Below are 27,249 nucleotides of genomic sequence, written 5' to 3' on the forward strand. Positions count from 1 at the left end.
CTGTAAAACTTCATTAAGAAAACTTTATTAAGAAAAAAAATTTTTCAACTACCACCGTGCAAAATAATGAAATATCCCCCTCTGTGTAACATTTCTAACCATTGTCTAACAAAAAGCCCCACCATGTACAACTCCTCACATAGATTTTCAAAGGTAAATGCTAAGAATTTCCTCTCTTTGCTGGAGGCTTTTATTGTTCCTCTTTTCTGCTAGGAGATAAAACTTCTAAACTTGAGACATAGGGATAGATGTGTCTTACCGTCATTTATTTCCCATTAAATTATTAGACTTTCTAATGTTATAAGAGTCATGAGAAATTATAAAGTTCTTTTGATTCTGGGTCTGCTGAAAAAAAAAATCATCTTACAAATGCAGTACCATGACCCAGTTCTGGGTCTTGGAATACTCTTCTGTTCTAGAAAGGTCTTTTTTACTCTAACACATCAAGGTATCACTGCCATGCCTGAGCTTGGTTTATGATTACGCTTCACAAAAGCAAATCTTGGAGAAGATAGATCATGGATTAATAATACATAATGTCAGCAGTTGGGATTCCTTAGTGGACTTGGAGCATGTAAATGTGTTCTTCAACTAGAATTGGAATATTGCTTAGAAATTCCAACTTTTACCCGGTTGATCTCAGTAGCAGGGGTTTGAGGTAACCATGGATTCCACGAGTTCAAGACTCTTTAGCCATCCTGTTTTCTCTTCCTGCTCTACCTAAACTGTTTGACTTGAGCTTCAGCATGATCCTAAGCACATTTTTTTTCCCATAGAGAGCTGATGGTTCTCAGAATATATCTTTCTTAATCTCTTACATTCAATTTTAATTGTAAACTGTGTTGGTCCCATGAAATAAGAGTTTTAAAAGACATGTTTTACAGTTGACTTTCAAACGTAGATATAACTGACCAAAGAAAAAATGTAATTCAAAAATAACATCCAGAACCTTCTATTAATTTGTCTAGTGTTAGACTATGATAGTTTTACCAAAGGAGAATGAAGACTATAGAGTATGATGCAGGAATTCTCTGATAGCGTCTCACACTATCTTCCCATTTGTGCACCTGAGGAATGTAGCTAACATCTTATTGTTTCTCCTAAGCAACTCTTTCCTAATTAATTCAAATTCTGTGGAAAACTTTTGGGAAAATCTCATTTTAGGCATTAGTGGCTCACTCATGCCTCTCTATCAAATTGAATTCAGTTTTATTTTCTCTTTAATATTTGCTCACTCCATCACCTTCCACTTATTGGATAACAATTACTTTACCATCTCTCTAATTTATTGAGGATATCTCTAGTACTATTCACTCATTCCTGGCTTTTGTTCTAGAAGGGAGAAGCAGAGGCAGGACTAGATTCTGGACGTCTTGAGTCCACATTCCCAAAACAGGTTACAGTAAAGGAGATGTATGATAAAATATTACTATCATTTCCCTTTAACTGCATGTAGTCCATGTTTCCCTAAAATGGAAAGAGTCAAGGGGCTTCCAACAGGAATTAACCTTTCCAGCTGGCTTTCAGCTTTCTTTTCCAGAGGGCAAATAATTTGCTTTTAAAATGAAGTTCTTCAAATCCCAGGGTATTTACTATGTTTAATAGTGTCTTGCTTTTTCTGGCATAGAAATTCCTCTAAGAGAAAGGGAACCTTAAAGAGAAAGAGAGAGAGGGAAAAATATAAATTTATCTCTATACGTTTGCCCCTAGCCTTTCAATCTCCGATATTTAATATAGGGTCTCTACTTCCCCTTCTCTGTTGTAGGTTGACTCTTCGATGAATAAGCAGGGGATAAGATGGCAACTGTTACATTTGCGTTTTTACTTTATAAATAAACTTAGGCTTCTGAAAATGAAAGCCTGGTTCAGGCTTTCCTTGTGCCATGTCTTCCCTCACACTAGTCAGTCCTCTGATATGTTTAAAAGGAAACTGCAACCTGTAGAGAATAGCCTGAAGCTGCAGGGGGAACAACCTTTGGCAGCTGTCTGGGCCCTTGCCAAGGGGAAAAGTTCTCTCACTGGATAAAAACCATTTCTCTCCTCTTATGCATTGCTTCCCACTCCACTACTAAAGGTCCTAGACAAACACGCGGACTTGCCAAGCATAACACAATCACACCTAGCCAGCTGTGGCAGCCAGCCAGGGGAGATAGGCCCTGAACCAGGATTTGTTGCTGTTTACCCTTTCATCTCAGGGTATGTCTAGGCAGGTTCTCTTTTCTCCTTCTCTTGTTCTGCTATTAATAATTCCAGCACAAGAGAAGAATACTGCCTTTGAGTATTTTACAAAAATGGATAGAGACATAGATACATTTTCTGATTTATTTCCTTCACTCCTAGGAGCTAAACTGGCAAATGTAAGAAAACTGGAGGCAGAAATAAATGCCCCCTTGTGGTGTGTTCAGGTGGACTGTGTTAATACCTAAAAATTAAAAGTACATACATACAGAGAAAAACTCACTACATTTCTAATACCTGAGATGTATAGCTGCCACAGGAGAATTTTCTAGAATTTTTAAAAGGAAAATAATTGAATATGAATGACCATCTGCTTTACATGTAGCATTTCCCTATACTTTCTCTTTTCCTTTATGGAATTTTTCTTTCCTACTTTACTCTAACCTACATACAGAGCTTGGCATCTCATTATTTTTAGATCTGTGTGAGGCACAGCTATATGATATCAAAGCAAAAATTCTTTCAGTTTGAATGTACTAAAATAACAATATTTGGTTCAAACTCTACTATCCTAAACCTCAGAGAGTAACTCTACCAAATTATTTTCATTTGTGCAAGCATAGTGGAGACGCAGACCTGAGATATCACGCATAGCAACTGAGAGGATAACGATCTTATCCTAACACTGGCAACATGCCATGAGGAAAAGCGGCCATAAGAAAAAAATATATATTTTCAAAGATCATTTTATAGTATATAGAAACCAGGTTTTTCTTCTCTTTTATTTCCCCCCTTAGATTTTATTACACTTAAACCTTTTTGTCAAAGCAATGAGGAAAATTCATATTTATTTTTTCCTAAACATTCATATTTTCATTCAGCTATACTTTCTTGCATTAAAATTTCTAATTATTTAAAAACTTGATATCAAAAACTATGGCTTGGATGTGTTATGATATTATTTCTTTGAAAACTTTGGCTGCTGCACAACTACAGCTGCACACTCAAAAGTGATTTTTTCTTAAGTTGGAGGACTCTTTAAAACATGTGTGCAGGCAAAATTTTGCTCTGGCTTTGATTTTAATGATACACCAACCAGACTGAACCACAGGTATTATAAGCCTACTATGAATCGTCTTTGACTGAGCCTCAAACATGCAGCCTGTAATTGGACAAGAGCTTTGTATCATTTGAGCTCCATATCCATTGTGAGTCCCTGCTTATCTGTTTAATATAGGGTTCCCTCCATTATCGAGTTGACAGATTCTGCTTGGCTGAAGGCTAAGTGCTGGAAATAATGACTGAATGTGCAGACTAAGATCTTTAGATAAACATCCAATTAAGAATATATTAAGTAAATACAAAGCAGCTAATATTCTAGGACATTTCTAATCTCTCTGCTACAGACCTGGGAAAGATATGTAAATATCAAGAAAGGATCAGTTTCTTAATACCAGTCATTGAAAATTTTTGTGTAAAATAAAGATAAATTGTTTATAGAAAAACATTGACAGTTTTTTAGTTCAACTCCTTTGGTATTTCTTCTAATTCATAATGAGCCATTATGATTTTATTGATATGAAATTTGGGGTCAAAGTCAAATATGGGGACTAGTTCTAGTATCTTCAGTTCCCTAAGAATGACCCTCTTGAATATTTTGAGAAGTACAGTATGTTTTTGGAGACTTGACATGATTCTAAGTAGTGCCAAGAATAAATGGTTCAGTTCCATGGAGACTGTTTGTAACTTCTTTAAAAACTGAAATAAAAGAAAAGCACCATTAAAAAAAAAAAGACTTTTTCTTACTGTCAATTATTTTATTATCTTTGCATCAATTGACTAAAGTTTTCCACTCCAAAAAAATGCACTCGTCCATTGAGAATTCAAATGTGGTAGCCAGGCACTGTGGCTCACACCAGAAATCCTATAACTTTAGGAGGCCGAGACAGGTGGATCATCTGAGGTCAGGTGTTCAAGACCAGCCTGGCCAAATGGGTGAAACCATGTCTCTATTAAAAAATACAAAAAGTTAGCCGGGTGTGGTGGCAGGTGCCTGTAATCTCAGCTATTTGAGAAGCTGAAGCAGGAGAATTGCTTGAACCTGGGGTGTGGAGGTTGCAGTGAGCTAGGATCATGCCATTGCACTCCAGTCTGGGTGACAAAGTGAAACTCTGTCAAAATAAATAAATAAATAAAAAGAGAATTCAAATGTGATAACAGAATCATTCTATATGAAGTACCTTCCTAAATTGCAATATGTTGAAACATAAAATAGATTTAGGATATGGGAGAGGTGATATTTTCTGGGGGGGAGTCTAATTATAAAGTGTTTTTTCCTCTTTATTTTTGGATAAAGGCACATAAAATTCATTTGATTTGTACCGTTTTGAACTTTTTACTCTTACCACCAGGGGGCAGGTCATGCTAACTATTGATTTAGTGGTGGCTGAAAGGCACGTAAGGCAATTTTAGACAGCAGTATAAAATTCCCTAAGGATTTCTTCCCAGACTCTTTAGAAGAGCTATTGAATTGTTCAACGTGTAATTTTTACACTAGTTATAATAAACGACATAATTACAATTTCAAGCTGTTAAATACTTTGAAATTAATTTTTGAGAACTGTTTGTTCCTTTCTCTTAATTAAAATTGTTTCATTTGAACTGAAATTATAAAACAAGGAAATTGAAAAAATAATGGTTTTCCATATGTTCTCATGTTTATAGATGACTTTCTTGACAGTTATTTCAAGTTAGAGTTCAAATATCTTCATTTGAAACAATCGTCAGAAGAATTAATCTTCATAAGAATTCATTATGGAAATGTTATAAAATGCAAAAATGATTTAGAAAACTTTTGAAGGGGAAAACTGGGTTTAAATTTATTGGAGACACGCTGCATTTATTTACAAGTACACATGATTCTATATTGACTCTTGTCCATTCATTTAATATTATTGATGATAAATAAGCTAGGGAAACTTGATTGAAAATAAGTGTGAACTTCTCAGGTGCATAAAGGAAGTCTTTACTTTCCTCCACATTTCTTTTCAGTGTCCAAGCAAAACCTATGACCCATTGATTAAATCCACCCGAGATTTTCCAGATGAAGTCATCAGTTTCATAAAGCGGCACTCTGTGATGTATAAGTCTGTATACCCAGTTGCAGGAAGACCAACACTCAAGAGAATCAATGTGGATTACAAACTGACACAGATAGTGGTGGATCGTGTCATTGCAGAAGATGGCCAGTATGATGTAATGTTTCTTGGAACAGGTAAACTAAAACTGGATTATGATTTCTTCCACAGGAATTTTTCATTATTAGACAATGAGAAGAAAAACTTCAAAAATATTTATTGATTGAAATCAAAATGAGTAATTATTAGATAAAATCCTGTCAGCATTTCTTATAATTGTGTAGCATGCACTTTTAATTGATAATCTTAAATATCTTTCAATTTCATATTTGAGATTTCAAAATATATCTGACAGCAATGTGCCTGCTCTACATTACATATTCAACACATATTTCTTGAATGATTTTGGACAAGTATGGCAAAGCAATGTTTATTTTCAAACTTTACCTTTCCCTCTTTTAGAAGTATACCCCGAAAGATTCCTTCACCTGATTTTGACGATCCCTGACTTAGTTGATTTAAGATAGATTTTTGAAAACATTAAGCATTACTTTGTAAAGACCTTTAAATAGAAGCCTCCTGGAGATTATTTTTCTTCTTAAATTTTGTCTTAAATACATTACTATAAAATGCTTTAAATGTTTTGATAAATAGAAAAATTTTATAAATCTCAAAAAATGTAAAAGTATTAGCTAATAATGTCATTAGAATTCTAATGGCAGTAAAGATCGTGTGTATCATTAAAACAAAAGCACTGTATTCCATATAATGTTATATAACTAAATGAATCAAGCATTTCATAAAGAAATAGATGACGGGTGCGGTGGCCCATGCCTGTAATCCCAGCACTTTGGGAGGCTGAGGTGGGCAGATCACAATGTTGGAAGTTTGAGACCAACCTGGCAAATGTGGTGAAATCCCATCTCTACTAAAAGTACAAAAAATTAGCCAGGTGTGGTGCGGGTGCTTGTAGTTCCAGCCACCTGGGAGGCTGAGGCAGGAGAATCTCTTGAACCTGAAAGGCAGAGGCTGCAGTGAACCAAGATCGCATCACTGCACTCCAGCCTGGTCAACAGAGTGAAACTTCGTCTCAAAATAAATAAATAATAGAAATTAAAAATTTTATTAGAATTTTATTAAACTTTTTATTAGAATAGATATTTAAGATTCAAAACAATTTTAGAGTAATTTTAGTTTTTAAAATTATGTGTTTCATAGAAGTTAGGTTTATTAGGAAGTATGTGTATCATGGACTCAGAGGACCTTTGTCAGTATCAATTGTCAAAACTGATTATGTTGCAGATGGGAATTCCCCAAACCAGGAAAACAAGGGATGTTCCCAAGACAACAGAGATGGCTGTTGAAGGATCAAAAGTAGAACTAATTAGTTGCTATTGTCGCAAGTTTGACACTTAATTTGCACTGTCCACCCAAAGCTAGGTCTTCAACAGTTCATTGCAATTAATGTCATTAAGCCACTAGGTGGTACTATCTAACCTTTACTGAGAAAATTATAGCCCTGCTAAGATAGGTTTTTAATTTTGACATTCGGAAAAATGTACATTTAATATTCTTTAAAAATCCCAAAGCTATTTAAAAACAATTAAATAATTCAGACTATTATGTGCAAACAGGATCATTAATATATAGATTACTATACTCCAATCCCAGTGCTCAGTTTAAAAAATGCCTACATTGTATATATTAAAGGTTTTTTTTCTTTTTCTAAACTGTTCTTTTAATTTTCTTTCTGTGCTAACCTGACACCTCATGACATTGCAATGTAAGACGATGTATTCAAGACATCTCTTTTAAATGCTAATTGTCGGTTTGCATTATCAACCTTGTATTAAGTTAAACTTAAATAATTTTAAACAAACTTTCCATTTATTATCTATTAATAATGATTCCGAAGGTAGAATACATTTGAAGAGTGAGCTACAATTTCCCTCAGATAGCTTTGACGATTTTTTTGTCCATTTGTTAACATTATTAAAAGAATATATAGCTGTCTTTCATGGTGAATTGGATATAATAACTACTAAATAAATATATATTACACAAAAGGGAGAGAAATTATTTAATATATTTATTTTAATATATTTTAAACTTTTAAGGTCCAAAATGTTTTCTGTACCCTTGTTCACATTTCAATCAATATCTAAATTAGACATATATATTACTTTTATTAAGAAGTTACTCTGAATATGCATCTTTTAATATTCTCTGTATAAATTGGTGTCTACTAGCTAAAAGCTATATTTTGGGAGGACAAAACATATGCATTAAGCTTCACTTCATGCATGCTTTATTTAATCTGTTTTTAGAAAGGCATTTAAAGAGAAGTGAGGACAGTAATTTGAAGGTTTCTAGGAATGTGCTTACCACTAATTTTTGAGGCAAAAACAATGGGATCATGGGTTATGCATTTTTTCAGACATTGGAACCGTCCTCAAAGTTGTGAGCATTTCAAAGGAAAAGTGGAATATGGAAGAGGTAGTGCTGGAGGAGTTGCAGATATTCAAGGTAAGACTCAATCCAGAGTTCCCGGAGAAGAGATGTTGAAACCAAGTAGCCCTTGTTATTGGGCATCCTTGTTTTAATACATCATCACTTTTCCCACAGATGCCTTTGAAATTAGCTTTCTTAGTTTTCTTTTCCTGAAGCAGTGGAAAAAGTTTTATAAGCAACTAGGAATGGGACTCACCTTTCTCTGTAGAATACCATTGCTTTCAGGGCTCCCGGGATTGCCTCTCATTACTGCATTCTCTAAGCATACAGTCAGACAAATTGCCACATTAAATGAAAGCCTGGGGTCTCTTTTACTATCCAGATGCTTTTCTACTTTATAAATTTTACTTTTCATTTTTTTCCCCAATTGAATTTAGAAAAATAGACGAGTGTATAAATCATGTGTCCCTGCTTCGCTGCAAGGAAATTAAAAAAATATATAGGTTGCATGATAGTAAGTCTTCATGTATGCTAAATTCCTCTCACCCGCCAAAAAGAGTTAGTAGATCTAAAAGAATAGTTCTCCAGATTTGGAGAATGCCTTTGACTTTTAACAATAACTCTCAATTGTGGCATGTCTTGTAAATCATCAGTAGAATTTAATTTGCAATTATTTGCTGATTATAACATTTGAAATAAATGTTTCCTTCTTAGAAAAACTTTTAAAAAATATGCTCTGTTTATTAAAACATTTTTATTGAGATGGTTTATCAAAATAGATTGTTTCCATGTAAATACCAAATGCTTTAAAAGAGAATAAAGCCCTCCACTGTGAGGGTCTCAAGTTAATTAACATGCTGAGTTCCCCAGGTTCCTGTTTACATTGTGATGATAATAGTGGTCAAGAAGTTAACAAGAACAAGACCTGCTATCTGGTGTCTACCAAAACAAAATCTTGGGTGGTTCCTAGGGGAAGGCCAGATGTCAAATATAAGTGTGAACCCAGAGGCCAAAAATACAGTCCCTATAACACACATAAGCACATTAGAACAAGTATCATTCAATGGTGTTAGACAGTGGTCAAGAAGAATTACTCGGATTCTGCTGTTAAGATTACATAATGACCAGCTTTTGTTTTCTATTCCTATTTTAAAAATAGCTTTATTGAGGTACAAAAAATGAACCTATTTTATGTATATAATTTGATAAGTTTGGCCATGTTTTTAAAATTAAGAATAAAAAAAGTTATTTGACAGAATTTTCTCACTGAAATTTTTTATTTTATGTATGTCTTTAAATCTTTAACATGCTACTGCTTGTCAGTTAGTAAATATGAGCTGGTGCTAAATGAATATATAGTAGATTGATGACAGATAGATGAAAATTGTTTAAAACATCTTGTCTGGTAGCTGTTGTGATCATGTTTCTGATTTTATCTTGCATGCATAGAGCCACATTTTCTAGAAATAAAGCTAGCCCTAGTTTATATCTTGAAGTCAGGTGCACCAGTATTGTGTAGTGTTCCGTAAAGAATATGGTCATCCACAAAGAGCACTATAACTTTTCAAAACTCTGCTGCTTGAACAACTTTTTGAACCACTGATCTAAGTAAGAGCAGAAAGAGGTAATAAATAATTATGGAGATGTTCTTGTCAACACTAGTTTGAATTATATGGAAGCAGTTAAGATAAGCAGATTTAGAAGAAGAACACTTGTGAGTAACTGGGAACAATTTTCAATGCAGAGTATTTTCTTATACATTTAGGTCACGTATCTTTAATAAGATACTACAAAATAACTATTTGTATCATTTCTGTTAAGGTACAATTACTACATTTTGGAAGAAAATAGCAAACAATAAGAATTTTTTTCCTCAAGTAACAGAGACTTGACATTTACTTTAGTGATATATGGCATCTGATTAAAAAAAACATTGTTTAGTATAAAAACCTGTTAATGGTCATCTTTATTGACATTTGACTTCTATTTTCAGCACCCATTGGTCATCTTGAACATGGAATTGTCTCTGAAGCAGGTACTTTTTAATTTTTGTTTGAAAGTTAACCACAAAAGCAATGGGCTGCTTGCATCAAAGTTTATTTGGAGAAAGTTTATTTCCATGGAAACTGGAAGATAAATTTTAAGAAACGTAAAACGTTATTTGCTTCTCTTGTAATTCATTAGAAACCATAGTTTCAGCCTTGCTTTGGGAGAAATGGAGCCAAATTTCATTAACCAAACGATGCTTTCTCCCCTTCCTTTGAATCTTAAAAATTGAACTTACTTTCCTAGTCTCATGAGAATGCTGTTCTACCAAGCCCATTAGACATTCATGTAGAATATCAACCCTAACCATTAAAAGGGTCTTTAATCTGGGAATCTAGGAGTTAGAAAATGAACTGTGGTGACAAACAGCCCAATAGCCAATCTTCTACATACCGCATAATGTTGAACTCTCAGAATCAATTTCCTCAACAGTAAAGTTAGAAAAACAAAATCCACTTCTAAAGTTTGTTGGGAGTTTAAAGAGGATGGTGCATGCAAATTTCTAAACAGAGAGCAGGCATATAAGTGTAAAGCAAATGGTAACTATAATAACGATAATAATGTTCATCATGATTTCATAACTCTCTAATATGATATTCCAAATCACAATTGATTCAAGAGATTCAGACTGCATTATCACTTCTATTTGCAACCCCAAGATTTAAAAAAGCCATATGATATGTTCAACATCAAGATGTGGCAAAATTGTCTTAATCTATTACAGCTCCTATGAGAGAGTGATGTTTTTAGGAATTGATCTAAATAGTTTTCTCCCTCAGGTCTTTTTCATTTATTTGTTCATTCACTTATCACTTATTTCTTGAAGGCCTACTACTGTGCTTAAAAGGCATATAAATGAATGAATGACATAGCTCACCATTAACCTCCAAAAGCTCACAGTAAAGGAAGACGCTATAATAATAGGAGTATATATTAGAGAGACAGAGATGAGAAAGTAGCCTAAAGGGAGCCAGAAGGAACAGGGAAAGATGACTGAAAGAAGAGACATACAACCTGAATTGTGAAGGATGATGTAGTTAACCAGATATATTAAAAGGGGAATAGAATGGAGATGCATATGCCAACCAAAAGGGGAGAATCTTTGCAAAAGTGAAGAATGAGAGATCATAGCATATTCTAATAAGTTTGTGTACAATTAGAGCACAGATCATATGTGTTCAACAAGGAAGAAGGCTAGAAATGAAGATTCTGGAGAAGAAAATTAGGCACATCTTTATGTATCCTCCTAAGACGTTTAGCAATGTATCTTAAAAACAATGAAAACCCCTGGGAGCCTGAGTGATGCTCACCTGCAGTCCAGCTACCCAGGAGCCTGGGATGGGAGGATACCTTGAGCCCTGGAGTTCAAGTCCAGTCTGGGCAACATAGTGAGATCCTGGCTTAAAAAATAATTAAGGAGGAGGGTATTATAGTAAAATTTTGTTTTTAGAAAGATCAGTCTGGTGCGGCAGTGTCTAAGATAGATTGGGTTCTGGGGTAGAGGTGGGGGTTGCTGGAAAACAAAATTGAAGCCAGCAGAAATAGTTAGGACACTTACAAGTAATCCAGGAAAGAAGTGATAAGGACTGAAACAAAGGCAGTGGTGGTAGAGAGGGAGGGGAGGAAATAGATTAGAAAATTTTGCATGAGAGAATGTAAATGAAGTGATGATGGATTGAATGTGAGACAAAGAAGATTCAATGAAAACTCCCAGATTTCTGTCTTGGGTGACTTCGTGAATGAGGTGCTGATCTCCAAGGTGGGGCAGGAGGAATAGATTTAAGAGGGTTATTATGGTCATATTTATGTTGTTTTCAAGATATCTTGAAGTCTTTTGCACCATATGAAAGGTAAATACATAAGAATCGAAAAGAGGGAAACCCAATATTTAATTCAAAAAAAGAAATCACAAAGGAGGCAAATGTCTTAGTCAAAAATAAAGAGGGAGAAGACAAAGTTCAGAGAATTTCAAGGAACATATAGTCATTAGTGTCAAAGAGCATAGAAAATTTCAGTAAAACAAATACTAAATAGTCTTCATTGCATTTAGCAACTAGGAAGTCTTAACTGACAGTTTAATGGGTGCTAGAGGTATAAGACATATTTCTATAAGTTGAGTACTATGTTACTTATGCCGGTATCTATTTCTAACGTGGATTTCCCTCCTCTGATGCTTGAAATGGTCCAGTAGGGTTGACCATAAGTTCTTTTAAGGCACAGATTGTGGCATATTCACTTGTATCACCCCTTCCCCTCCACTACCACTACCACAGTACTCAAAAGATTGTGTAAAGGAAGTAATGAATTTCTTTCGGGGACTTATGTTGAAAACGTGATTTTACTTGCTGGGTTTTTCAGTATCATGTAGCCTTTCATTTGTGATATGGCATTCCTCAAGCCTGTTCAATACTTTCTTTAGAGTGATAACAAATACTTTCTCTCCCATTTGTAACCCATGTTCTTTCAAGGATCAGTACTTCATTAACAAATGAAATGGTTAATTGAAATCAGGGGAATGCTTTATATGTTTATTTTCTGTCATCTCTTATATAAGGAGCCATGGCAAGTCTTGGGAAGACTGTGAGCTTTGCCTATAGCATCTGTGCTTGACGTAATTTCTCAAAGTACATTTTCTAGTATTGAGAAAGAATTTGACATCTTAATTCCTGTCTAGCAGCTGGTTTTTGACCTTCTGAAATTACTGCCAAGCTTGTAGAATGCTGTCCGCTTCAGCATCAAAATCTTCAAACCACCATCCAAGGATAGAAATGATTGACTTATTTTACTCTTCATTATGTTTCTGTACAAGTGTTTCCATTGGGCAGGACATCCAGGGAAACAGATTTAGAAGTATTATGTGATATTCAAGAAAAGGAAATTCTTAAGACTAGTCCGAAAGATGCTTCTAATTCATTTGTTTTGCCCAATTTGCAGCAACAATTGTACATTGGTTCCCGAGATGGATTTGTTCAGCTCTCCTTGCACAGATGCGACACTTATGGGAAAGCTTGCGCAGACTGTTGTCTTGCCAGAGACCCCTACTGTGCCTGGGATGGAAATGCATGCTCTCGATATGCTCCTACTTCTAAAAGGTGAGAGGCCCATTTAGTTAATCTAAAGCCTTCCTTTATACAAGATGAGTATCTCACATTAATGCCTTGTCTTGTGGTTTAAGTTAAAGAGAAAATATATAGAAACATGGCCTATGGAAGGAATATTGAAATCAAAATATTGTTGTACACTGTTTACATAAAACTTAATTTTGAAGGAGGGTAAAACAGATGCTCTGAAATTCTGAAATGTGGAAATTCAGACAATTTTAATAAATTGTTTATATTTTCTTTCATTTATGTCAAACACTATTAAAGGCTCATTTTTATTCCCTATTTTGCTTTTTCTATAATTGATCCTTCTTTCTTATTTCTAAATATGTATATACGGATGCCTACTGTTTTGCAAATAATATATAAATATATATAATTGTACAAGCACAGATTGTATAAAACCCACAGAGCATCCCAGTGACTCGAATTGTTTTATTTTTACTCTAATAGTTATAACTTGGTCAATTTCTGCCACCCATATAATTAAACAACATACAGTTTCCTTGCTTTTTGTAGTTCATTGCTTTATGTGCTCTTAGAAATAATGCTATTTTGAGCCAACAATTCCAAGCAAGGAATTTATTCTATACACACATGTGCAAAAGTACCACAAAGTTATATGTTCAAGAATGTTTATTTCAGCACTATGTTTACAGTGAAATAACTGGAAACAATCTGAATGCCCATTGATATGCCTCACACTAGCTAAATATATTATGTTAATGATTTTTCAGTGTCAATTATAGTAACATTATTTTCGAAAGTATTCAAAGTATATTTTCCTCTAGGTAAAATGTAAGCAAATTTATTTTTAGGTCTTTTTTTAAACTAACTAAAAGGCACATGTTATTTTCATTACCACATGTACACTTTTTTTCGTTTTGAAATTTTATTGATTTCTCTAATTCTAAATTCTAGGAAATTACAGATTGAATGTATAATTCAACAGCAAATATAACTTAGTATTAGAAAGCATTTTATATTCCCTGAAACCTGGAATTAAATTAAAATGGGCACACATGATTATTAGAAATTAAAAGTTAAAAGTCACCCACATTTTGTTATAGTTTTTGCCCAAGAATATTCTCATTATAGTGAGTCTTTGGGGAATGCTTTCCTGGAAGCAGAAAAACAAGAATGCTCATTAGTTGGTAATAAACCTTCAGTTTGATGAATTGACCCTGTTCCTTAAGAAGCCAAGATTTAAAAACATTCTTGACCTTACGTACCTTATACCATCATAATTTTTTCTTCTTGCATTTCCCAAGACTGTATCTCTGATCTTTTAGACATGCCACTGTGATGTTTTCCCTTACCTAACATAATGTCATATGAGCCCAGAGATGTGTACAATGGATGAATCTTGTCATCTGTTCAGCATTACCCTCAAGGAACACCCTAGATATCACGGAAGGTTTATTGGTACTTTTTTGATCTGTGAAGTGGCAAAATAAAATAGCCAAAGCAAATGAAAATATGCTGTAAGAGTCTAAGACCTGCTTATATGCAGCAGGGATTTTTGTTTTCTTTTTTCATAAAATAGTTACTACTTTGTTTTAAGGACTATATGTGACATAATGCAAAAGCCATTGTTTATTATTATTATCATCATAACCACCAGAAAAACAATTTGAGCTACACATCAGCAGATAGAAATAACAGGTAGTCTTTTATACCATATTGAACTTGTAATTCGATTTCAAGTTACAGTATTTAGTTTGTTGCTTAGTTAAATCTATGCAATAATGAATCTTTACATGACAAGGTGTTTTGTATTTGTGCATAGGTTCCTATCCACTGACTGAATTCTTTTATATATTATTATTTTCCAGCAACTGACTAAAAAGAAAGTAGAAGTAGATTTCCCCATTTTAGTGATATGAAACCTGGATTCTATTTTTATTTAACCTTTTTTGTTGAATAATTTGTGAAAAATCAGATAAAAAGAAAAGAAGCATAATTAAATAAAATTCAGGTCATCTCATTGTCTAAACAGGATTTATTCTATTAAGATCCCATTACCAGTAGTTATTTTTAATTAATGTTAGATTGATTGGAATATTGACTTGCATTTAAGTTGAGCTAGAAGACAAGCACAGTCCTGTACCTGCCGCTGTTATTAGTATTAGATGTAGCCTTTCTATATGATGGTAATCCTGTTTGAAGTTTTAATCAGTTTAATCCCCTTTCTGTAGGAGAGCTAGACGCCAAGATGTAAAATATGGTGACCCCATCACCCAGTGCTGGGACATCGAAGACAGTAAGTACAGGTTTGATATGCTTTTTCTCCCATTTAAAATGTTAAGTCCACTCTTTGTGTGCCTTTTTATTATATGAGTTAAGCCATCTATTATATAGGAAAATCTCCATTTTGTATAATGCACATGTTCTGGAAGAGTAACAGGAAATTTTATAAATCAGCCTGTCTACATGCCTAATTGAATAATCCTTTGTTATATCATTATTTGTTTCATATGTCTTTTAAAATTCCTAAAGTGTAGCTTTTGTTTCTTTTTTACTACTTTATCCATCCTTGTAAAGTTTGAAAACTGCTATTAGAGAGAAAACAGGATGTAAGAGAAAACATTTGGACATTTAGAGTAAACTCAAAGAGACCTCCCAGAAGTCCAGTAAAAGTTTAGGTCTTATTAGAATTAAGATTTTAGGTAACCTATACTTTATTTATATTCATCTATCAAATTATATATTCATTTAATCAATAAATATTTATTAAGTGACTTCCTGTGCATGTAATTGTCCTGGGTATACTATGTGACTAAGAAATTCCTTAGAGAGCTTATGATTCTTTGGGGAAATATCATAAGGCACAATTAGTGATAGGGGAGTTTAGTGAAAGAGAGATTACCAAGAGGCTGTATTGTTTAGAAAAAAAAATTATCATGGAATAGAAAATCTTGAAAGTCTAAAGAATGGCAGTGTGGGAGACTAGAGAGGAGGTCTGGTGAGTGAGTCTGAAAACAGAAAAACAAATCTGTAAAGTATACATTCCAGAGCTTTAGTTACTCTCCACTCTCAATCTCTGTTTTAAGATATATGCACACACACACGTACACACATACAAACTGGTGGAAGAAAAGCAAATATGTAACACTGTTACTAACCACTCCACCAATGATGTATCAGATTTCAGAGTCTATAACTGGTGGTCTGGTAGTGTTTTCTTGATTTAAAAACAAAACAATTATTTTTAACTTATAACTTCATTCTTCTGAAAAATAAGCCTTGGTCCAGATTACTGTGCTTGTCTTCTTGTTCTAATGTGCAGGTGTTTCAGTGCAATGTCCATTGCTTTAGTTAGAAATCATTATTACTGTGTGATACATATGCAATTCTCTACATATGCATGTGAAATTTATCAGGCATGACTATTGGTATTGAGGATAAGCAATGAACAACAAAGGAAACAACAAAGAAATCTGTGCATTCATGATACTTATATTCAAGAGTGTGTTAGGGAGAGAGCAGGCAGTAAATACGAAAACAAGTAAAGTAAATGCTATGTCAAATGATGTTATAAAGAAAGTGATACAAAATGTGGTTGCTGCCTAAGGCACTCACAATTTTTGTCTTCACTTTACCATATCCTATTCATGCCATAACCCATTGCACACAGTCTTTTCTAATCATCATCATCATCACACTATCCAATCCATTTTTGTCAAGGTCACTGGCAATTTCCTCCTTGCCAAATCCAATGGCCAGTTTTCAGTTCTCATTATCACTTAATTTCTAACTCCCTCTTGTTTGAAACTCTTTTGACTTCCATGCATTTGTGTGCCGGGGACAGTTGATGTGGCCTCATACAAGTTGGTTGCTTACAATTTTGAAATTTTGTGAGCTGATTTTAAACCACTGAAAGCTTGAATCAGACTTGGTGCGAGTATTTACATCAGCAAAATCAGCAAACAATAAAAATCAGGTTTCTCGTTGTTTTGTTTTGTTTTCAGAGAAATGATGCCCCAGCACACCTATGTGCCCTTGTACCATAACCTTCTGGTTTAACTCTTACCTTGCAGACTGTGCCTTCTGAGTATTCTTAGCTTTCCTTTTTATCCCACCTTTTAAATATTGAAGTGTCCAAAGTCCCTTTTCCATTTTCTGTCTACTCGCTCCCTAATACTGTCTATTTCAACATCATCAGAGGCTATTTCACTCCCAAATTTATAGTCCAGTTCTGAACTCATCCTTATGTGCTAGACACAGACGCTTGTATGCCTACTAAAGAGCTCCACTTGAAGGCCTAATTAGCATCTCAAACTTATGTCTGAGAAAGAATTTTTGTTATCTTGTTCAAGACCTATTTTTTCTGCAGACTTTCCTATATTAATAAATTGCACACCATTCACCCAGCTACTTATGTCAAAAAGCAGCTAGGAGTCACCTTTATAGGATTTTCTTTCTTTCACATCCTACCACCAACCTCTCAGTAAGCCCTTCTGGCTCATGGCCAAGCTCTCCTACTTCTCATCACTTCCACAGATGCCAGCCTAACTGAGGCCCCAGTAGCTCTCCAGTAGCTGCTTCACGGGTCTCTCCGCCTCCACACTTGCACCACTCCCATATGTTCCCCACATAGTAGTACACCCCACTTACTAGCCAGAGTCATCTTTTTAAAAACTTCAGCCACAGCATGTCATTCCTTTACTCAACATTTTTCAATATCTTCTTAGAACAATTGGTGAAAAAGTCAAACGCTTTACTGTGGCATGTAAGATGCTTTTTGACCTGAGTTTTAGTATATTCTCTGACCCTCCTTCACATCTCTGTTGCTGGATTCACTTAGTAGGTTTCTCTTTTTCAAAAGCACCAATTGGGTTGCTGCCTTTTGTATGTTTGCATTCATTGTCCTCTGTATCTGAGGAACTCGTTTTTCAGATGTTTACATAGCTCCATCTTTACATCAATTAATCTTATGCTTAAATGTTGATTCTTCAGAGAGACCTTTCCCGTTCATCCTAACTAAAATACTTTTTTTTGCCCTCGGTATTTTCTAATCTCCTTTATTGTTTTGCAGCAGATATTCCTTCTTTATTTATTTATTTGATTACTTTGTCCATGTCACTAGCATGTAAGTTTCTGGAGGGCAGTGAATTTCATATTCGTCCTGTCATATTATCCTAGCACTTAAAATGACGTTAGTGTGTTAGGCACACAATAACCACTGTGTAATAGACAGTAAATGGAGGGATATTCGGATGGATAGTATTTGAGCCATGCCTTCAGGAGAAAGTTAGATTTTATAAAGTAGATGAATTAACAATAATTAAAATCAGAAAGACCTCACATAGGTTCAGTTAAGTTTGTGACAGTCTCTATGTGATTCTATTAAGTTTACGTTTACTTTATAGGTGCTAGTAGCTTTTTCATATTGCTCAGAAAAGTTGATTTTAAAATAGAAGTAATTGATACCTGTATAGAAAATTGATTGGAATATGAGAGGCTAGAGGCAAAGAATCAGTTGTGGGAGTTGGAGTAGAGACTGTGAAGATATTTACAAATTAAATGACTTGTTTCTAATCCACCATAAATGTAGGCTGCACTTTATTAGGATGTCAAGTCTTGAATAATTGGCAAATATGTTTCTTTTCCTCCTTTTTTTCTTTCTTTATTACTTTAATTGTTAAAAGCTGTGAAACTGCATGATTATCAATGACATAAAATCAGCAATTCATGCAGAAAAAGAGTTTAACAACATTAAAGAGATCAATTTGGCACTTCAATGACAGCTATATATTTATTATAAAGAGGTATTCTAGGCATTTTACTATGAAAACATTTTTGATTGCTTATCTGGAAAAAAAGAGTACTCCAAAATTATCTTACATGTCATAAGAAGGTATTTTAACTATTTCAAAACAGTGTTGTATATAACTTTTTAAAAAATTGGTCACAGTAGAATAAAACAAGTTGAATATATCTTATCTGAAATGACTGGGAGCCGGAGGTTTTGGATTTCACATTTTATCAGATTTTGGAATATGTGTATATACATATAAAATATCTTGGGATGAGACCCAAATCTGAACACAGAATTTATTTATGTTTCATATACACCTTATACACATAGCCTTCAGGTAATTTTGTATAGTATTTTTAATAATACTGTGCATGAAACAAAGTACCATGTACCATAAGAAGGTAACAGTGTTATTTTCTCAGTCACTCATGTGGACAATCAGTGATTGTATGGTATCACCATCATTCCTGACTCTGAATTTACATGCTACCAATAAGCAATCATTTTCTTACCTTATTCACACATAAACTGTATTTGTGGCCCTGTATTTTGACTGCAACCCATCATGTGAGGTCAGGAGTAAAATTTTCCACTGTGGTTAATGTCCATGCTGAAATGTTTTGGATTTTGGATTCCAGATTTTTGAATTAAGGACACTTAACCTGTGTGTATAATTTTTTTGTATATATATATATATATATATATATGCATACTTCTATGTACATTATAAACAATTTTAACATAGAAAACAAAATTCAGAAATGAAACAAATGGTGGAAGTAACAAATTCATTTTCATTTTCAGTGAAACTGATATAGAGATGTCAAGGACATTATTTTTACTAATTTGAAAAAATAGTTCAGATAATGAGCTCACTATTTTTTTCTAGTTGATTTCACCAATTTATCTTTTACTAAATTGACCAATTCTTTGGTTAAGTCAGTCTAATTCCATTTCTCCTGAGCCATTGCCCCAAAACCCAGCAATCAACCTGCATCTCTCCTACTTTGTTGACAAAATCCCTTTCTCAGGAAAATGGTATCTGTAATTATAAGATAGTGTATGTCTTTCTTTTCCATGATTGGCACCAGTGATCTTTCTGTGCATTAGGAATTTATTCACTGTGAAAATCACAGATATAATCTGTTGAATTGGTGGAGATAGTTGATAGGCTACAGATTTTAAATGGAATCCACACATTTTGAAGGTTAGATGAGGTTAATTCATGATGGTGTCAGCATGCTTGACTTAATCCTTGCTGGTAAAATACAAATAAATTCAAAATAAGTTTCTCGAAAAGAAGCCTAACTATTTAATATATGTGCATTTATGCCATTAGCTGATAATTTGTGTGTTTAGCTTTAGGATTCACTTAGTCCCTTAAGCCTTATTCTAGTTGATGTCTATAGTGCTAAGTAAGCCCATCTGAAAATTGAGATATCTGAATATATGATGGAATAGTGAATATTTGGGCCAGGCTGAGCAGCTGTCATTTTTTATTTGATCATATTTGAGCCATAGCTCTTAGATCACACATGGGACACAGTCTTTATGTACACTAGATGGAATTTATTTCAGATGGGCATTGATTTACAAGAAGAAGGTGTCTGAGACACTGTTTAAGCATCCCCTTAACTATCTTATAGCATATGTGTATCAGGCTAAAAAATCCCTCTGTATAAAAAATTTTTTTAAATGGTAGATTAATACAGATTAAAAAGACCCAGATTTTGAGTATTAGTGCATCTGGCTTATAATCATCATTGTAAAATTTTATCAAGTGTAAATCATTATACTTACTTTTCTGATATCAAAATTTGCTGTTATCTGATCAGCTCTGTGGACCAATTCATGATAGAATTACCTTTAAAAGTAAAGCAAACAGCTCCTGATGAACCACCTACAAAGTTGTTTCTATTTTATACTAACAAAAAAGTGTTAAAGCACTAAAAGATGCAAAAGGTTTATTCAGCTCAAAGGAAGAAATCTCAGTGTATAGAGCTAGATATTTTGAATATTATTTTTAAAAAACCAAGTGCAAACAGCTGATATATTGATGAAATAATAAAAATGACAATACAGGGATAAAAATTTAAAAACCAATCTATTGGATAATATTTGTCTCAGGTAACAATATTATACCATCAATTTCCTTTCTCTTTAATAATGTATATGATTCTTTCTCCATGGCATCTGTTCTGAATCATTCTGTTTTCCCATTGCTTTTAAAATCAGGTCAAGGTTAATCTCTTATTCCATGTTTGCTTTCCAGGCATTAGTCAAGAAACTGCTGATGAAAAGGTGATTTTTGGCATTGAATTTAACTCAACCTTTCTGGAATGTATACCTAAATCCCAACAAGCAACGATTAAGTGGTATATCCAGCGGTCAGGAGATGAGCATCGAGAGGAGGTAAGCTGTTGTCATCAAAGAATACTCACCTTGAGGGAAATAGTGTGCAATTGAGAGATGTTCAACATTTAGTGCTATGTGCTGCTCTCATCATTATTTGATTAAAAAAGCAGTTTTTTTCTCACTAACATCAAAGGTAACAATAACTCTGAGATAAGAATAGGCCACTTTCACACAAATGTATTCATAAAATATATTTAGAAGCAGACTAAAGTTTGTAAAGAAATTTACATCTTTTTTCAAATTCTATATTTCATGGATTGCCTATATTTAGAAACAAATCTCTGACTAATAACAAGAACACCATATTTTTTCCCCCACAGTAGAACAGTGACTAAATTTTAGTTCACATTGTGTTCAATTCAGATCATGAGAAAAATTTGTTGATGTTGTATTAAAACAGAAATATCTATGTTTGTCAAATTACATGAGCAAATTAGGTAAGTATCCAGACATGTTAAACTAAGGACACTGTAATGAATAATGGAATGAACACACAGGATTCAGAATTACATATCTTGAGTTGAAACATGGTCCTTAAACCTTTGGTAATGTTCCTGAGCTCCCAGTTTTCTGAGTGAACAAAATTAATTAAAAAGTTACTGTAAAATTAAGTGAGAAAACACATATGAGAATGTAGAATTTCAAAAAGGAGGCTCTCACAACTGTAAATTATGCATATAAAATTACAGACACCCTATAAATGAGGATATTTTACATGTGGATCAAAATTATCTAAAATATCAGCCTTATTGGCAAGTCTATAAACATTTAAAATAGTAATGGCATTAAGTAAAACATTAGTACAGAACAGTGGATCTCAACCTCAGATAATTTTGTTTCCCAAGTGCTGATGTTAGGCAATGTCTGGAGACATTTTTTAACCTCACAGCTGGGTGGGTGGGTGGCTGAGCAGTTGCTGCTGGTGTGTGCTGGGTAGAGGTCACAGATGATTCTAAGAATCCTACAATGCACAGCCCCTTACAATAAAGAACTATCTCACCCCAAACATCAATGCTGCTGAGGTTAAGAAATCTTAAACTCAAGTAGAAAAATCAAATTTTATCATAAGAAATTGATTTAAAGATATCATTTCACTCATATATGAAGAATTTAATATTATTCTCTTCATCTAACAGATACAAGAATAACTTTTTATAAATGCTACTTTTTACATACTTAATACAGGAATAAAGAAATAATTAAGTCAAATGCCTTATTAAGTCAAATATCTCCAATAAAACTAGATTCCTTATTGTTCCTGACTTCTATAAGTCCTAAGATTAGAGCAGATTCATATTTACACTGAATATTTATTTTAAGGGTCCCATTTTTACCAATATATATTGAAATATTATTTGATATAGGTGATTAATTTCAAAATATAAGATATTTACTTGCTATCCAAGAAATATTGAAAGAATTATATTAAAAATTTCCAACATCTAGATTTAGGTTAAATTACAATGTTTTAATCTTAAGTGTCACAAACCAATATTTTTAATTTTATAGTGAATAAAGTTGGGTAATTGCTTTTCAATTAAATATAATTCTTTAATAAATGACATTTTTCTTCATGGAAAATTTAATCTGATTTTTAAAGATATGTAGTCCTCTGCTTGAGTTCATCTCTCAGCCATAGATACTAACATTTGCCTGTGGTTGTTTGCATTCACATCTTTCATTTTCTTGAAAATTCTGTGCATTATTTTAATTTACCTTTTAACAGTATATTATATATTCATGATGGTACCATGCTCCATGAATTTCAATGAAGCAGAAATATTTATTGAATTTTACTTAAAAGTATCTTAGCTGTAATATTTCAACTGGTATTTTCATTTATCTTTGTAAATAGACAGTTTCACATTGTCCAGGATATGCAATACTGCTTCCTGAGCTGAGGAAAATGGCAATATCCAGATTATGCTTGAAACATTTTTCCCAGTAGGATCCCTTCTGCTTCTTACCCGTAAGGTCACAGTTTGGAATCTTTCCTCCACTCAAAAACAGCCTGCAGGAGGGACCATAATCTCCTGTGGCACAGAGGCTGTCACCAGGTTATTCTCTGCCAGGAGGAGAACATTTCCTTACTGAGCTGTTTCACAGTTGGGTGCTGTAGGGGAGGTCATGAGTCAGTTGTCTGCTGACTTTCTTATAAAGCTGTTCTTAAAATTGATGATGTTTGTACTGTAACTACTGAGTCAATTGGCAGTCCCCAGGCTTCTGTTGAACTCTGGGATCTGAATAAGTAAACGAGACTGGACCATATTTTCTCTAGCATTTTAATAATATTTTTAAAAATATCTTCAAATATTTGCATTTTTCCACTTGTAGAGCTTATTTTATTTTTGTTCTTTTCATTATGAATGATTTTAACATTACAGTAACACATCAAATAACTATGAGGCCACTAAGTGTAGATAAGCATAAGTAATATTTTGATATCTACTACAGCTTTTTTCCTCATTAGCCATTGTACTGTGAGCATTTTCCATTTTCCTTTAACGTCAATACCATGTTTTTCTGTCTCCCACACATCCCACCCGATGCCATAGTTACCCATAGGTATTCCAGGTGTTCTTTCAATAGTTCGTGTTCCTGCTAAAAGAAAAAAAAAGTAATGAACTTCGTTTATATCTGAGTCTTTCTCTACTTGTCTACCTATTTTCTTAGGGAAAAATCTTAGAAGTAAAATAATAAATAACTTAAAAACATTTTTTATCTTTATGGATTTTGATAAACAACTGCCTATTGCTAATTTCACATAAAATCACTGTATTAATGTCTGTTATGAATCCCTGAGGCAAAATTATGTATCACAATTAAAAAAAATCTTTACCAGCTTAATATGAGAAAATGTATTGCATTAATATGTAGTTCTTTGAATATTAGTGGATGTGAACTTATCTTCTTACGTTTCTTGGTTGTTGGCTTCAGTTGAATTTGGTGAATTGTCTTGCCTGTCATTGCTTACTTTATAATGCCATATTTATTTAAAAATAATTATAATAAGTTTTTTACAGATTATAGGTATTAATAATTTAATATTATACATATTACACATTATTTTATTTTACATTTGTTTCTAACAATTTCTTTTCTACAAATTTATTTATATAGGCAAATCTATTGATTTATGGCTCTGTGATTTTTCACCTGTTATGCACAAAGACTCTTTTCCCAATGAGACAGCAATTATATATTTTTTCTAGTTATCTTACTTTTTTTACATTTACGCTTTACCTATTATACTTACATGTAACCAAAGATATTAATCTAGTAGTTATTTAAGTTTACATTTGATTTTTTTTAGAATAATGAGCTCATTGCTACAGCATCCTTTTTAGTAAGTTTTCCTTTTTCTGATGTTTGCTTAAAAGTATTAATTATTGTTTTTGGGGTATATTAATAGATGGATAATATACAGTATCATGTTAAGTAAACTCTGAGAAATTTAAAAGCATGTATACAAATGATTCCATTCCAGTTCCTTTTCCTGTCTTCCAAATTAAATAAGAAAACTTTCCAGTGTATTTTTCAAATACAGAGAAATTTTTGCAACAGTTTTTCAGACATTTGTTTTCTCACACAAGGAGCTTTCTTTATTTTTTAATCCTAATTTTTCTCTGGTAATATTTTCTGTTTGTTTGAGAAAGGTGATATTTTTGAAGCCCTGCTCTCTCCCAAGGCACATGCAATGCTTTTACTATGAAAGAACTGACATGTGAATTATCTGTAAAGGAACTACCATTAGGCTGCTATTATCAGTGATAAAGTCCCTGACCTTTACCTGCTGGTTAATACCTAAATGTCCTTTGTCCCTTCCATGTTACTATTCTCATGTTAAATGAATTGCCCTTCACTGAAGATCTACATTTAATAATGCCAAATATATTATCCTTGTTCACATTAGGCAAATGGATAATAAGTTCTTTACAGATTATAGGTATTAATAATTTAATATTATACATATTACACATTATTGTAATATGGTTTTGATTTGTAAGGTTGGGCAGTTTTTACTTATCACTTCTAGAGTGGAAAAAATTCTAAGAGTTTAAATCAATGGCCAGAGATTACATTATCTCTTTGTAAAGGAGCTGAATTTTTTAAATTGACTGTGCTGACATTTCACTGTTAAGATACAGTCTGCATAATGCATCCTATTTCAGCAAAGAATGAAAGCATTACAGAGAATGAGAATGTAAAGTAGGCACATGTTAATATACCTACTTAGTTTCTGGATGACAAATTTTTATCTCTAAATTGTAAAAATTCTGTGTAAATATAGATATTCAAAATGTCTTTCATTAGAGCTGCCAGTTTACTAAAAGCATATTATTGAAATTTTAGCAAGAAGAAAATTAGTTAAATGACCTAATAGACATTAGTTAGATCTAGAATGCTGAAAATTTATTAAATCAAGTATGGTATCTATAGGTCAAAAACCAAAGAACAAATCCAGCATTCCACAGAAGAAAAGAAAGTTGAAAGATCATGACTGGGTAATGGAATGCCAGGTGTTTATGGAATCCTGAGTCCTGTGGGGACAAAACTAGAGGGGAAAGCGGGGAAGGGAAACTGACCTCAAAGTACAACAACATAAACAGGATACAGAAAGATAATAGCAAACATAATGATGAAGTGTTGCACAATATGTGTGAGATCAAGTCATAATTTCTTCCTGTCAGAAGATTAAAGACAACAATAAAAAGTCCTGAGTCAGAGCTGTGACAATCTCTAAAAGCCATATTAAATGCAGTTTAAACATGAGCAAGAGTGCCAGTTATGTAAAGGAAATCTAGAGAAAGCTAGAACTGCACATATCCACTTTGATTGTTATGCTAATAACCTTAGGCCATTTTCTATTAAGAGAATTACAGTAATAAAGGCTTCAAAATATTACCTCTCAAGCAGCATGGCAGTAGTGTGTAATGTTGCTAATAATATTTCACCCTTTAACCTTCAAAGAGCTTGCTTTTAATCCCCAACTACGCCATATGCTGCACCACTAACTTGATAGATGGGAGACCAATGGAGGAAGATAAATGAGTCATCATAGGAAACAGAGTAGATAGAAACCAGAAGGTTAGGTTATGAAGCTAGCATTTTGAGACCTGATGTGTATTAAATTTTCTCAAAAATTTGACAGTGAAGTTATCAAAGGGAAAAGAACAATTATAGTGTATTAGATTTGAGATTGCCATTTCTGTTTAAGATTGGTCATTTAGAACTCTCCCGATTCAAATTCACATCTATTTTAGGCATGAGACTCCTATGGTTTCTGAGAATGTAAATTAATTCAAAGTTAGTTTGTATTACAATAGCATTTCCAAATGTCTGGGCTTTTAGAATAAGTTCATAAGAAAAAGAATACCACATCCAGCTTACCAAATAGGCAACATAAGAGAAACAAACAAACAAAACTCTGATGGTGTGAATTCAGTGCAGAGCAAAGGCAGGCCTGGAGACCATTCAGCCTCATTAACCAGGGATCTGAGCTGTGACCTGCCTTTGGCCTCAAATGGTTCCCCGCCAGCTGCACTTCTCTGGCACAGAGGGTGGCTTGCCATATACTTCTTAGTTAACTGGGCTGGTAGCCAGAGATGTTTCTTTTCCTTTTCTCATATTTCCAGAATTGGGAAGATTTTTTCCTACATATTTTTCACATAAAGATTCAGAGAACAATCCACCCACTGTGAATAAATTTAATTTAGCCATCTTTATGCCTCCTTGATTTCCATCAACTAAAAGTCTACAATGCAGGGGCAGATGTGTAAACTGGGAAATCTTCCAGATTTCTTTGTTGTTGTTGTTGTTACTCCACTTAATGCTGAGCTACTCAACAATACTCCGCATTAAGCAGGGCTCTTTTGTCGGTAAACATGCCTCTAGTTTTACTGAAGATAGGTTTGCTATTCACACCGTATCATGGGCCAGGCAAACTTAATGTTACAAGTAGACGTATTTTAGTAATATTGCTTCAATGGCTGGAGAGCATCACATTTCAGTAGAAAAAAGCTTTGTGTTCATTGTGCTTTCTCACACTTGAAATCATTTTACTATGTTATAGTACACGGAGGTATGGCAAATATTTCCACAGATGACAATCTAAAGTATCACATATACATACAGTATCAAAATTCAATCGACAGTAAAG

At 33.5% G+C, this 27,249-nt stretch overlaps 1 protein-coding gene across 3 annotated transcripts in view; it reads left to right on the top strand.

Moving 5' to 3' along the window:
- The window catches only part of SEMA3D (semaphorin 3D), a 214,417-nt gene that overhangs the window by 182,077 nt on the left and 5,091 nt on the right, over positions 1-27,249 (top strand). For all 3 annotated transcript variants that reach the window (XM_009002554.6, XM_078342090.1, XM_002751650.8), the window contains 6 exons: positions 5,230-5,452; positions 7,753-7,841; positions 9,760-9,801; positions 12,747-12,904; positions 15,112-15,176; positions 20,947-21,086. In XM_009002554.6, coding sequence (XP_009000802.1) covers positions 5,230-5,452; positions 7,753-7,841; positions 9,760-9,801; positions 12,747-12,904; positions 15,112-15,176; positions 20,947-21,086 — 717 coding nt within the window. The remainder of the gene's footprint in view (positions 1-5,229; positions 5,453-7,752; positions 7,842-9,759; positions 9,802-12,746; positions 12,905-15,111; positions 15,177-20,946; positions 21,087-27,249) is intronic.

This window comes from Callithrix jacchus, chromosome 11 (assembly GCF_049354715.1).
Source record: "Callithrix jacchus isolate 240 chromosome 11, calJac240_pri, whole genome shotgun sequence".
Classification (NCBI taxonomy): Eukaryota; Metazoa; Chordata; class Mammalia; order Primates; family Cebidae; genus Callithrix; species Callithrix jacchus.